This window comes from Solea senegalensis, linkage group LG13 (assembly GCF_019176455.1).
Source record: "Solea senegalensis isolate Sse05_10M linkage group LG13, IFAPA_SoseM_1, whole genome shotgun sequence".
NCBI lineage: Eukaryota > Metazoa > Chordata > Actinopteri > Pleuronectiformes > Soleidae > Solea > Solea senegalensis.
In genome coordinates, this window is record NC_058033.1 from 8,445,583 (window position 1) to 8,460,040 (window position 14,458).

The 14,458-nt window shown below is 37.9% G+C and overlaps 1 protein-coding gene across 12 annotated transcripts in view; it reads right to left on the minus strand.

Moving 5' to 3' along the window:
• Positions 1-13,971, minus strand: part of si:ch211-250g4.3 (reticulocyte-binding protein 2 homolog a) — a 34,280-nt gene extending 20,309 nt beyond the window's left edge. For 8 of the 12 annotated variants that reach the window (XM_044042407.1, XM_044042404.1, XM_044042408.1 and 5 more), the window contains exons 1-4: positions 13,910-13,971; positions 13,405-13,644; positions 10,812-12,439; positions 2,324-9,988 (exon numbers count right to left, since the gene is read on the minus strand). In XM_044042407.1, coding sequence (XP_043898342.1) covers positions 2,324-9,988; positions 10,812-12,439; positions 13,405-13,644; positions 13,910-13,931 — 9,555 coding nt within the window. In that variant the 5' untranslated portion in view covers positions 13,932-13,971. Of the gene's footprint in view, positions 1-415; positions 742-767; positions 9,989-10,811; positions 12,440-13,404; positions 13,645-13,909 lie in introns of those variants that run through there. The other 4 variants (XM_044042413.1, XM_044042412.1, XM_044042411.1 and 1 more) reach the window with 4 other exon arrangements.
• Positions 13,972-14,458: the final 487 nt, after the last annotated feature.

Sequence of the window (14,458 nt, forward strand, 5' to 3'; positions counted from 1 at the left end):
CATTCTTCAACAGTTCAAGTTCTCTTCTTTCTCTTACTCTACTGGTCTCACTGGTTTCCAGTTCCTGTTTCAGTCTTCTGATGGTGTCATCATGTAGTTCTTGTTCTTTTTGTTGTAAAGTCATCTTTCCAATGACATCTTCAAGTTTCTTCCTTTGTTCCTGAACCTGGACTTTCAGCTCTTCAATGTTGGTTTTCTCTTGACTTATCTCCTCAAACAGCTTGACATTATGTTCTTGCCTCTTTTGAAGTTCAGTTTTTGTGATTTCCAACTTTTCTTTTTCCACATTTATGTCATGTTTAAATTGGTCACTTTGCCTTTGGATGTCTGACCTCATCAGCTCCAAGTCCATTTTTTCTTGGTTCATCATTTCACTCATTCTTTCCATATCCTCTCTCTTTTGATCCAGTTCTGCCTTTAGATTTAAGAGATCTTCCTTTTCTAAGAAAGTGACTGGCTCCAGTTGACTTTCCATGTCTTGTCTCTGTCTGACAATTTCTGACAACACACTCATCAAACCTTCCCTTTCTTTGGCCAGTTTCTCAGTGAAACATGTCATAGTTATTGTTTGTGCATCCAGAGCCTCATAATTTTGCTTTAGAACACTGACTAATTTCAGTATTTCGTCTTTGTTTTGTTCCAGTCTGATGAATTTGTTTTTCACGTCTTCACTTATTCTTTCATTCAGCTCCTGAAGTCTTGCTTTCAGAGATTTCATGGAATTAAATTCAATTATGACTTCATCTTCCCTCATTTTCAGTTCAGACCATTGTTCTTCCATTATATGTTTTTGATTCATAAGGATTTCTCTCTCTTTGTCAATGTCTGCCTTCATCTGATTGAAGTGTTCTCTCTCTTCTCTGATGTTCTTCATAGCAGCTTCAACTTCACGTTTCTTATTTCTGACACCCTTTCTCAAAATGTCCAGTTCATCTCTTTCATCAAAAAGTTTGTCTATTTGTTCCTGAACCTGACATTTAAGATCATTAATGTTGGTTTTATCTCTGTTTATCTCATCAAAAAGTCTGTTGGTATGTTCCTTCATCTTCTGTATCTCAGTCTTTGTCATTTCCATATCTCGTCTTCCTTGTTCTAATTGGTCAGTTTGTCGTTTGATGTCAGTCTTCATCTGCTCAAACTCCAGTTTGGAATTGTTCATCTTCTCATTTGCTCTGTCCAGATGTTCTCTCTCTTCCTGCAGCTCTGCCTTCAGTTTGTCAAGATGTAATTTTTCATTCAGAAACTTTCGCTTCCATACATTCTCTATGTCCTCTTTCTGGATGACAATATCTGACAGTAAACTTATCAGACTTTCCTTTTCTTTGCTCAACATTTCAGTGGAAGAAGCCAGTTTTTCTTTCTGTCCATCAAGTTTAGTTAACTGTTCTTCCAGTGCAGTGTACAGAAGCTGTGTGTCTTCTTTGTTTTGTTGTAAACATTTCATTTTGTGTTTAATGATCACACTATTTCTTTCATTCAGTTGTTGAAGTTTTACTTTCAGAATTTCAATGTCTTTCATTTTATTTAAGACTTCATCTTCTCTTCTTATCAGCTCAGAATTTTCTCTTTCCAGTTTGTCTTTTTCATTCTTCAACAGTTCAAGTTCTGTTCTTTCTCTTAGTCTACTGTTCTCACTGGTTTCCAGTTCCTGTTTCAGTCTTCGGATGGTGTCATCATGTAGTTCTTGTTCTTTTTGTTGTAAAGTCATCTTTCCAATGACATCTTCAAGTTTCTTCCTTTGTTCCTGAACCTGGACTTTCAGGTCTTCAATGTTGGTTTTCTCTTGGCTTATCTCCTGAAACAGTTTGATATTGTCTTCTTTCGTCTTTTGAAGTTCAGTTTTTGTGATTGCCAACTTTTCTTTTTCCACATTTATGTCATGTTTTAATTGGTCATTTTGCCTTTGGATGTCTAACCTCATCAGCTCCAAATCCATTTTTTCTCGGTTCATCATCTCACTCATTCTTTCCATATCCTCTCTCTTTTGATCCAGCTCTGCCTTTAGATTTAAGAGATCTTCCTTTTCTAAGAAAGTGTCTGGCTCCAGTTGACTTTCCATGTCTTGTCTCTGTCTGACAATTTCTGACAACAAACTCATCAAACCTTCCCTTTCTTTGGCCAGTTTCTCAGTGAAACATGTCATAGTTATTGTTTGTGCATTCAGAGTCTCATGGTTTTGCTCCAGAACACTCACGAATTTCAGTAAGTTGCCCTGATTTTGCTCCAGTCTGATGACTTTGTTTTTCACGACTTCACCCATCTTTTCATTCAGACCTCGAAGTCTTGCTCTCAGAGTTTCCAATTTCTCCATGTCAGTCAGGATTTTATTTTCAATGTCTGCCTTCATCTGACTGAAGTGTTCTCTCTCTTTTTTTATGTCGTTCATAGCAGCTTCAACCTCATGTTGCTTATTTTCAACACCCTTTCTCAAAATGTCCAGTTCTTCTCTTTCTGCCAAAACACTGTTCTTGTAAGTTTGCATTTCCTGAGTTTGTCTTCTGATGTCATCTTCTTTTTGTTCTTGCTCTTTTTGTTTCAAAATAATTGAGTTTATTACACCATAAAGTTTGTCTCTTTGTTCCTGAACATGACAATTAAGATCATTAATGTTGGTTTTATCACTCTTTATCTCACCAAACAGACTGTCTGCATGTTCCTTCATCTTCTGTATCTCAGTCTTTGTCATTTCCATATCTCGTCTTCCTTGTTCTAATTGGTCAGTTTGTTGCTTGATGTCAGTCTTCATCTGCTCAAACTCCAGTTTGGAATTGTTCATCTTCTCATTTGCTCTGTCCAGATCTTCTCTCTCTTCCTTCAGCTCTGCCTTCAGTTTGTCAAGATGTAATTTTTCATTCAGATACTTTAGCTCAATGTCCTCTTTCTGGATGACTGTGTCTGAAAGTAAACTTATCAAAGCATCCTTGTCTCTGCCAAACAACTCAGTGAAACAAACAAGTTTTTCTTTCTGTCCATCAAGTTTAATTAACTGTTCTTCCAGTGCAGTGTACAGAAGTCGTGTGTCTTCTTTGTTTTGTTGTAAACTTTCTGTTTTCTGTTTGATGTTCTCACTCATTCTTTCATTCAGTTGTTGAAGTTTTACTTTCAGAATTCCAATGTCTTTCATTTTATTTAAGACTTCATCTTCTCTTTTTATCAGTTCAGAATTTTCTCTTTCCAGTTTGTCTTTTTCATTCTTCAACAGTTCAAGTTCTGTTCTTTCTCTTAGTCTACTGTTTTCACTGGTTTCCAGTTCTTGTTTCAGTCTTCTGATGGTGTCATCATGTAGTTCTTGTTCTTTTTGTTGTAAAGTCATCTTTCCAATGACATCTTCAAGTTTCTTCCTTTGTTCCTGAACCTGGACTTTCAGGTCTTCAATGTTGGTTTTCTCTTGGCTTATCTCCTCAAACAGTTTGATATTGTCTTCTTTGGTCTTTTGAAGTTCTGTTTTTGTGATTTCCAACTTTTCTTTTTCCACATTTATATCATGTTTAAATTGGTCATTTTGCCTTTGGATGTCTGATCTCATCAGCTCCAAGTCCTTTTTTTCTCGGTTCATCATCTCACTCATTCTTTCCATATCCTCTCTCTTTTGATCCAGCTCTGCCTTTAGATTTAAGAGATCTTCCTTTTCTAAGAAAGTGTCTGACTCCAGTTGACTTTCCATGTCTTGTCTCTGTCTGACAATTTCTGACAACACACTCATCAAACCTTCCCTTTCTTTGGCCAGTTTCTCAGTGTAACATGTCATAGTTATTGTTTGTGCATTCAGAGTCTCATGGTTTTGCCCCAGAACACTAACGAATTTTAGTAAGTTGCCCTGGTTTTGCTCCAGTCTGATGACTTTGTTTTTCACGTGTTCACCCATCTTTTCATTCAGCCCTCGAAGTCTTGCTCTCAGAGTTTCCAATTTCTCCATGTCAGTCAGGATTTCATTTTCCCACATTTTCAGCTCAGACCATTGTTTTCCCATTCTATCTTTTTCACTCGTCAGTGTTTCTCTCTCTTTGTCAATGTCTGCCTTCATCTGACTGAAGTGTTCTCTCTCTTTTTTGATGTCATTCATAGCAGCTTCAACCTCATGTTGCTTATTTTCAACATCCTTTCTCAAAATGTCCAGTTCTTCTCTTTCTGCCAAAACACTGTTCTTGTAAGTTTGCATTTCTTGAGTTTGTCTTCTGATGTCATCTTCTTTTTGTTCATGCTCTTTTTGTTTCAAAGCTATTGAGTTTAATACGCCATAAAGTTTGTCTCTCTGTTCATGAACCTGAAGTTTTAGATCATTAATGTTGGTTTTATCTCTCTTTATCTCATCAAACAGACTCTCTGCATGTTCCTTCATCTTCTGTCGCTCAGTCTTTGTCATTTCCATATCTCGTCTTCCTTGTTCTAATTGGTCAGTTTGTTGTTTGATGTCAGTCTTCATCTGCTCAAACTCCAGTTTGGAATTGTTCATCTTCTCATTTGCTCTGTCCAGATCTTCTCTCTCTTCCTTCAGCTCTGCCTTCAGTTTGTCAAGATGTAATTTTTCATTCAGATACTTTAGCTCAATGTCCTCTTTCTGGATGACTGAGTCTGACAGTAAACTTATCAAAGCATCCTTGTCTCTGCCAAACAACTCAGTGAAACAAACAAGTTTTTCTTTCTGTCCATCAAGTTTAGTAAACTGTTCTTCCAGTGCAGTGTACAGAAGTTGTGAGTCTTCTTTGTTTTGTTGTAAACTTTCTGTTTTCTGTTTGATGTTCTCACTCATTCTTTCATTCAGTTGTTGAAGTTTAACTTTCAAAATTTCAATGTCTTTCATTTTATTTAAGACTTCATCTTCTCTTCTTATCAGCTCAGAATTTTCTCTTTCCAGTTTGTCTTTTTCATTCCTCAAAAGTTCAAGTTCTGTTCTTTCTCTTACTCTACTGTTCTCACTGGTTTCCAGTTCTTGTTTCAGTCTTCTGATGGTGTCATCATGCAGCTCTTGTTCTTTTTGTTGTAAAGTCATCTTTCCAATGACATCTTCAAGTTCATTTCTTTGTTCCTGAACCTGGACTTTCAGGTCTTCAATGTTGGTTTTCTCTTGACTTATCTCCTCAAACAGCTTGACATTATGTTCTTGCGTCTTTTGAAGTTCAGTTTTTGCAATTTCCAACTTTTCTTTTTCCACATTTATGTCAGGTTTAAATTGGTCACTTTGCCTTTGGATGTCTGATCTCATCAGCTCCAAGTCCATTTTTTCTTGGTTCATCATTTCACTCATTCTTTCCATATCCTCTCTCTTTTGATCCAGTTCTGCCTTTAGATTTAAGAGATCTTCCTTTTCTAAGAAAGTGACTGGCTCCAGTTGACTTTCTATGTCTTGTCTCTTTCTGACAAATTCGGACATCACACTCATTAAACCTTCCCTTTCTTTGGCCAGTTTCTCAGTGAAACATGTCATAGTTATTGTTTGTGCATCCAGAGCCTCATAATTTTGCTTTAGAACACTGACTAATTTCAGTATTTCGTCTTTGTTTTGTTCCAGTCTGATAAATTTGTTTTTCACGTCTTCACTTATTCTTTCATTCAGCTGCTGAAGTCTTGCTTTCAGAGATTTCATGGATTTCATTTCATTCATGACTTCATTTTCCCTCATTTTCAGTTCAGACCATTGTTCTTCCATTATATGTTTTTGATTCATAAGGATTTCTCTCTCTTTGTCAATGTCTGCCTTCATCTGATTGAAGTGTTCTCTATCTTCTCTGATGTTCTTCATAGCAGCTTCAACTTCATGTTTCTTATTTCTGACACCCTTTCTCAAAATGTCCAGTTCATCTCTTTCATCAAAACGTTTGTCTATTTGTTCCTGAACCTGTAGTTTTAGATCATTAATGTTTGTTTTATCTCTCTTTATCTCATCAAACAGACTGTCTGCATGTTCCTTCATCTTCTGTATCTCAGTCTTTGTCATTTCCATATCTCGTCTTCCTTGTTCTAATTGGTCAGTTTGTTGCTTGATGTCAGTCTTCATCCGCTCAAACTCCAGTTTGGAATTGTTCATCTTCTCATTTGCTCTGTCCAGATCTTCTCTCTCTTCCTTCAGCTCTGCCTTCAGTTTGTCAAGCTGTAATTTTTCATTCATAAACTTTTGCTTACTCTGAGTCTCAATGTCCTCTTTCTGGATGACTGTGTCTGACATTAAACTTATCAACGCATCCTTGTCTCTGCCAAACAACTCAGTGAAACAAACCAGTTTTTCTTTCTGTCCATCAAGTTTCGTTAACTGTTCTTCCAGTGCAGTGTACAGAAGTAATGTGTCTTCTTTGTTTTGCTGTAAAATTTCAGTTTTCTGTTTGATGTTGTCATTCATTCTTTCATTCAGTTGTTGAAGTTTTACTTTCAGAATTCCAATGTCTTTCATTTTATTTAACACTTCATCTTCTTTTCTTATCAACTCAGAACCTTCTCTTTCCAGATTTTCCTTTTCATTCAAAACCTTCTCTCTTTCTTTTTCAATTTCATTCTTCATGTGACTGAGATTTTCTCTTTCTCCATTAATGCTGCTCATGGCAGTTTCAACTTTTTCTTTTGTCTTGTTGGTATTCTCCCTCAAAAGTTCAAGTTCTGTTCTTTCTCTTAGTCTACTCTTCTCACTGGTTTCCAGTTCTTGTTTCAGTCTTCTGATGGTGTCATCATGTAGCTCTTGTTCTTTTTGTTGTAAAGTCATCTTTCCAATGACATCTTCAAGATTGTTTCTTTGTTCCTGAACCTGTACGTTCAGGTCTTTAATGTTGGTTTTCTCTTGGCTTATCTCCTCAAACAGTTTGACATTATCTTCTTTTGTCTTTTGAAGTTCAGTCTTTGCGTTTTCCAGCTTTTCTTTTTCCACTTTCATATCTTGTTGTAATTGATCATTTTGCCTTTGGATGTCTGACATCATCAGCTCCAAGTTCATTTTTTCTTGGTTCATCATCTCGTTCATTCTCTCCAGATCCTCTCTCTCGTGATCAAGCTCTGCCTTTAGTTTTACTAGATCTGCCTTTTCCAGCAAAGCATCTGATTCCAGTTGATTTTCCATGTCTTGTCTCTGTCTGACAATGTCTGACACCACTATTTTCTTTTTACTTTTCTTCTTTTCTCCCTTATTCATTTCTTGAGGTTCATCCTTCTGAATTTGTAACAGTTTATCTTCTTTAATTGTGACAGTGAATGTTTCAGCCTTAAATACATTTTCTTTCTCTAGATCCTTGTCTCTCATGGTGCCCTCTTCTGGTTCCTCTACACATTTCTCTTTTACGGATACTGATTTGTCTTTCATCTCCAGTTGCTCCAAATGTGTTTGTTCTTGTTGCATGTTCTTTAATGCATGCATCATTATTCCTTTTTTACTCTTGATATTCACCTTCATCAGTTCCATGTCTTTCTTTGCCTCTGTTATGATCTTTCCCTGAGCTGAGATGTTTCTTTTTTCCTCCATAATTGCTTCATTCAAGTCTTCACTGTGTCTTTTGATGTCTTTACATTTCTCCATACATATGTTAATTAGTCCCCAGTGATTTTGAAGTAGATTTTCATCATTTGTGATGCCTGATGTCCTCTGTTGTTCGCTCTCATCCTTTTCTCTTCGCAGCTTCAGCCTCATTATCTCCAGCTCGTCTTGCTCCCTGATGATCGTCTCCAGCTTCTGGTCAAGTTCTTTCTTCCTCTTCCTTGTCTCCCACTTGAAGGCATCTTTTTTTTCTTTGATTTCATCCCACATCTGTTTCACTTCCTGGTGTTTACGAATGCCTTTTCGGATCATTTGTTGACATTCTCTTTTTTTAAACTCCAACTCAGTCTGGAGCACCTCCGTCTCTCTTCGTTCCCGTTTAACCTCCTCTAGTCTGATATCAAGGTCATGTCTTTGTTTCTGGACATAGTCCCTCATTTGGACTGTTTGATTCATCTCTGCTGAAGCTTGTTCAGTCAGTTTGTTGAAGGCCGTCTTTATCTGCAATTTGATTGTGTTCATGTTGTCTCTTATGGTTCTATTCTCACCTTGTAAGGCTTTGAGCCCTTCTGTTTGTTTCTCTAAGACAACATTCATATTCTTCAGAATTTCTGTTTCCCTTCTTATCATTTCCAGGAGAATGTGAAGCTTTTGTCTTGTGTTTTGGGAGTTAATGACCTCTGAGCTTTGGTTTGCCATCTTGCATTTCACAATCTTCTGCGCACAAAGCTCGTTCTTCTCTTGTTGAAGTTTGTTCTTCATTACTTCTAATTCATCCCTCTCGCGCATGATTTTCTCCAATCTCTGGTCTAATTGTCTTTGTTTCTTTTTGGTCTCTCTCCTCAGACTTCCTTTTTCATTTTGTATTTCATTCCTCATTATCGCGAGTTTTCTGAGTGCCCGTACACAATCTTTTCTCTTTATTTCCAGTTCTGACTTCAGCAGCTCCATTTCTCTTATTTCTCTTTTGGTTGTTTGTGCTGTGTCTTCAAGCTCCTGTCTCTGTCTCTCCATAGACTCCTTGAGGTGTTTTTCTGCCTCAGCTTGCTGTCTCGCTATTTCCCCAGTCTCTGTCTCTCCGTCCCTCTGTTGTTGCAGTATCTCACCGTCTCTGTTTTTCTCATCACAACTGTCCACTATCAGTGTTGTGTAAGTCTCCAGTTCCTCCTTATCGACCCTGAGTTTTAAGGCTTTGTATTTTACTTTTTTTGCAGGTTTGTCCATTTCTGTTTTGTATTTCTCTTCATCTCCCTTCCCTGTGTCCTTCCTGATTTGATTCTTGATGTTTTCCAGCTCAGCTCTCAGCAGAGTTAGTGAAAGATAACTGGTTTGGAAGTTGTGTTCTGTAGCTGTAAACTTGAAGCTTATCTCTTCTAAATGTCTTAGGTTTAGTTCACATTCCTTTATAATACAATGTATATTATCACTTTTATTTCTAGTCTTAACGGCCATTTTCTCCATGGTGCTCTTCACTTTTGCTATTCTTTCCATCTTCTCCTCAATCACTCCACTCTGTTTCTGCATTTGAATTTTTAAAAGATCCAGGGTGTCTCGCTCTCTTAAGGTTTTCTCTAACCTCTGTTCCAGTTCTCTTTTCTGTTTCCTTGCACCCATTTTCACTGATTTCATGTTACCTGTTTCTTCATCCAGACGCTTTTTTACCATTCTCAAAAACTCTTGGAATTCTTTGATGTCCTGTAACAATCCTTCGATTTCACCCTCTTCATAATCAGGATCCTTGTCAGCATCAACATTTCCAGGTTGTGTTTTCACTTCTAGTTGAATTGATCTCATGATTTCTTGAGTTCTGGAAATCTCTGCTCTGAGACTTTGCAAATCCCTTCTTTCTGTTGTGTCCTTTCCGTCTATCTCCTCTCTACACGTCTGCAGATCTGATTTTGTTTCCTGATTTCGTTTTTGGTTCTCATCAGGTACTTGCGGTGCCAATTCATAAGTGTCTATCTCGTGTCTATTTCCCCATAAAGAGTCTCTGCTCTTAGTTTCTGGAAGCAGTCTTTCCACATTTGTCACTAAATCCTTTTCAGGCTCTGGTCTCTGTCTTTGCAGTTCCATTATGTCCAAAATAAGATTTTTAATCTCTTGATTTTTCTCCTCGATGACCTCCATATGACTCTTTATTTGCTCTTTGAGTTCCGCTTCACTTTCCCTAAGTCTGAAGATCTGCTTCTCCATTTCTTCTCTTTCTCTCAAATTTGTCATTAGATCATCATCTATTAATGTTTCTTCATAAATTTCTGTCTGTATCTGTACATAAAGGCTCTGCTTTTCCACTGAAAAAAGGTGTCTGTGCTCTTTGTCTCGATACTGAAAAGACACGCCTGCTTGTGCAATCTCACCTTCTACTCTGTGTTCTTCATCTGCTGGAACCTCCTGTGTCTGCTCCATATGAGATTCTCTGTGTGTTGCCCTCTGGGACGTTTGAAGTTGATATTTATTCCCTGAAAAAGAATTTCTGATCGCAGATTCTGTTGATATCCATCTGCTGGCCCAAGCTCTCAAGGAACTCAGCTTGTCCTTAAAGATGAAGAAAACAAGTATGGTTTTATTGATGTGCTGGCTGTTTTTTTTGTTTGTTTTGTTTTGTAGTTTTCATTTTATGGATGATTCATATTATCCTGTTTTTGCTGTTGTAGAAATTATACAGTGCAGAAGTAGTGGTTTGGTTAAGGGAAGAAAAGCACCTTGTTAGGGCTATAAAAAACGATCAATATAATCTCCATAAACACCACAAAAGCCAACAAAAACGTTTTAGCTGAATCATGTTTGGACAATTTATTTGTTCTTTTTTGGGAGAACAATATTTGTTACACAGTTGGAGCGTTACATCTTTGAAATGACTCAGCAGAAATGTGTTGTTCACAGCTTCATCGTTCATAAACGGTCTAAAATGACTGTATCGGACTAATATCTGTATCTGCAGATATTCGAATTTGTGATATCGGTATCAGGGCACAAAAAGTGGTATCGTCCCGTCCTTAGAAAATACATTAATAATGAATTTTTGGGATCAGGGATGAGTTATACAGACTCCTTACAGTCTTTAACTGGAACAATTACTATTATTATATAATTATAAAAGTCCCATATTCTAAAAGGAAACTAACTCAATGTATTATTTGTAACTAAGATCATTTAAACAGACTTGATATGAACCAAAAGCTGGAGTAGTAAGGATCAGAACCTCAATATTGTACCTTTTTGCTATTGATGTTTGTAAGTTAGAAGTGATAGTGAAACAACTTGAATGCATTCAAATGCAAAATGTAGTGAAAACGAAACATTTGTAAAACAAAAACATTCAGGATTGTATATGGTTTATAAGATAAGATTTACATACCATGAATGTTCTGACATCGTCCTTGTTCTTTTCCATCTGTCTCTGGGCTTTGAGCATTTCCTCCCGCGTGTTGCTAATCTCTGTCACAGCTTTTTCTATGTTGTCTTTCACATCGCCCATCATCCCTAACGTGGTTATTGTGTCTTTGTGTTTCTGTTCATCTTCCTCTCTTCGCCGCTGCATCTGTATCTTCATGATTTCCAACTCGTCTCTCTCCTTTGTCGTCTTCTCCAGCCACTGTTCCAGCTTCCTCTTCTTCTTTTTCTGTTGAAAGTTCTCCCATTTTACTTCTTCTGCGAGGACTCTCTTCCTGTGCTGAGCATCTTCTCTAATCATGTGCAGCAGCTTTCGAGTTTCTTGTACGTCGAAAATGACCTTCTGCATGACCGCTGGGTTCACTTCTGGTGTCTCTACCTGTTCCGCCATCGTATCCTGTCTGTCCTTCACGTCCTGTGTAGCATGTTCGGTCTCTTTCTTCATCTCTTTATTTTTCTTGCTCAGTCTTATCATTTTTGCCAGCTCCTTCTTCTTCATTTCAATCTCATTGTTCAGCACTTCCAACTCTCTTATTTCTCTCCTTGTCTTTTGGAACCTTTCTTCCAGCTCCTGTTTTAGCCTTTCGTTACTCTCCCTCATAGATTTTAATTCGTCCATTTCTGCTTTAGCCAACTGTCGGTCTCTATCTAGCGTCTTTCTGTCCTGCTCAATATTAGCTTTCATTTCTTGTCCTGTGCTTTCTCCAAGGTCAGGTTTCAGCTCCAGCTTCTCTGTCACAGTCATTTCCAGTCGTCGTTCATCGTCCTCCAACGCGTCCCAACCTTTCTCCATCTCTTCCCAGATTTTGCCGAGTTTTACTCTCACACTGTCCGAGGTGTCTTGTCTCTCTTGATATCTTACTCTCTGCTCCACCTCTGGGACTCTTTGCATTTCACTATCACTTGGATTCCGTGTCCACTTTTGCTTCATCTTGTTAATATATAGATTAAAATTACGTTTGACGTCTTCAATGTGGCTTTTGTGTTCTGAAATATAGTTTTTACTTATTTGTAGCTCTTGATTTATGTCTTTTATGCTTCTCTCGAGTTGTTCTTTTGCCAGTTTTGCTTCGTGAATTGCACGGAGCAGACGGTCAGCACGCAGTCTCTCCGTCATCTCCTGATTTTGTTTTATCGTGAGCACTTTGTGTGTCTCACTTTCCTCTTTTGACTCACCGTACTTGATCATTTCCAAATTGCAGCGTTGTGTGTCCAAAGTTTTTCTTTCCTGGTCGATCTCTGCTTGTATTTTCAGGAGTTGCATTTTCTCTTGAGCGGCTTCACTTTTGTTCTCCTTGAGTTTCTCAATAACCTTTTCCATCTTTAATGTCAATGCTTTCGTTGCCGTGAACTGCTCGTGGTTTTCAGCTGTCAGTCTGTTTATGTCCCTGTGTTGCTGTTCTGTCTTTGTCCTCAGGAATGCAATTTCATTTCTCTGTGTCTGCGATTCATCCCACTGTTGTTCAACCGCTTCCATCATTTGACGTGTCAGTTGTCTTTGTCTTTTAACGGCCTCCCTGTTGGTTTTCATGTCGACTTGTGTTTCTTTGTCCTCTAATTGCTTTACGTCTATGCTGTGCTGTTGTCTTTCATCTGTTGGTCAAGAAAATAGAAAGCAAGTCTTTTTTTTCACAACTGCATGCAGTACATTTACACATATACAGTACAATAATAGTACAGTTTGTTATGATAAATGCACCTGTTCCTGTTAACTAAATAAACAAACAACATATTAGATTAAAAGTAGCAAAGTTTAAAGAAGCATGCAAAGAAAATACTAAATGTCTTATATTATTTAAGTATAAAGGTCATATTTTCCTCACATATTTAATAAATTTTAACATCATCATTATCACTAAACTGCCAAAGTTGAATTCATTATATCACATCAACTGTTTACACAGACATGGTTAGAATGCTAAGGGAGCGTTCTACATTATTATCACAAGAGAGCAGCTCCTGATGAGCCGTGATAAGCAGCAATAGTTTGCTCTCCACAGTTTTACAGTCAGCACACAACAAATAGTAACTAGTTACTCAAAAGTTGTTTATAGGGCTGAAACTATTACTAAATTAAGTGGCAACCATTTTGATAATCGATTAATTGGTTTGAGTGTTTTAAAAAATAATTAAATGTGAATATTTTCTTGTTTCTTTGCTCCGTATAACAAAAAAAATAATTAAAACTGAATCATTTTGGTTTGTGGACATTTGAGAACATCATGATTTACAGGTTTGAGCGACACTGATCAACATCTTTCAACATTGTCTGACGTTTCATGAACCGAACCAGTAGAGAATAATTGACAGATCATTTGTGAAAACAGTCGTTAGTTTCAGCCCGAGTTGTGTATAATTTGTTTTAAGTGTTAATAATTAAATCCAAAATCTGATATAAAAAAACACACACTTTTGCATGGTTGGTCTCACTGAAAAGAAATCCTACCATTGTTTAAAGTCAGAAGTAACTCTCTTATACTTTTTCCTTCATTATATCTTATAGGTAACACATTTATTTCACAGTAACATTCACCACTGCCCCTTTTACTTCATCTTACCTGAACCAGCTCCTGGCTCATGTTCCTCCAGTGAAGGCAGATGCTGGTAGATGTTGACTCTTCTGGACTGTGACGTCTCTCCCTCCTGCGTGTGAAACAGCGCCCCCCTTTGTTCCTGACACGTCCCCGCTTCAGGGACGGGTGTGGGCTGCTGTGAGATCCAGGCCTCTGCGGCGTCTCCTGGTGAACTTGGCCCGGCAGTAACCTGTAGTTGTCTGATCTCCTGAGGGAAGGCTTCCACTGCAGAGGAATGTTAAACGTCTTGTAAGGGCTTGTTCATAATCCAGCAGAAATGTGTAATAAGTTGACTTTGGCAAAGTGCTCTTGACTGTGACAGGTTTTCACTTCATCACACTTGAAAAAAATGTCATAACCTCATCAATCAAAAACACACAGGTTGCTGTGTGAGAAAAATGTCTTACTTTTGTAAATGGAAACACAGTCATAATGACATTACACTAATACTCTACATGGTAGTTGCTGAAAACCATAGCTACTTGCTCACCATGATCTCTTGATTTGTCCATGTTTCCATGTCACAAAATGAAAACAGCTGAGATCACAGTCCTGAAAAAGACATAGAATATTTAACGTGCTGCAATTGGAACTAAAAATCAACTCAAATGACCAAAATTCCAAATTTATTGTGATTATCTTGTGGTTACTTTACCTCAGTGTCTGTCTGCTGCGTGAGTCCTCAGTTGTGTAAAGCAGCTGGAGATCTCTTTGAGAATAAAACACTCCACAGGCTTCAAAACATTTTCGTATCTCCTTCCCTCCACACGTTTTTTTTCTTGACCGGCCATGTCTGGCGTGTGAGATAGACGTGATGCTCGCTCAGTGTGCATGTGTATGACAGGGTGATGATGTTTGGTTGGTGAGAAACAACTCGTTTCTAAGAGTCTGTCAACAGCTGATAAGGGGGACGGGTCCGTGTTTGACGGAGTGTCCAGGGTTTCCCCCTCAGATCTCCTACTGTTGTTGATCCCACATGAGCAGGTGGTGGCCCCAACACTCATACACACATCCAGACAGAGTAGGTCTGTCTGCAGTA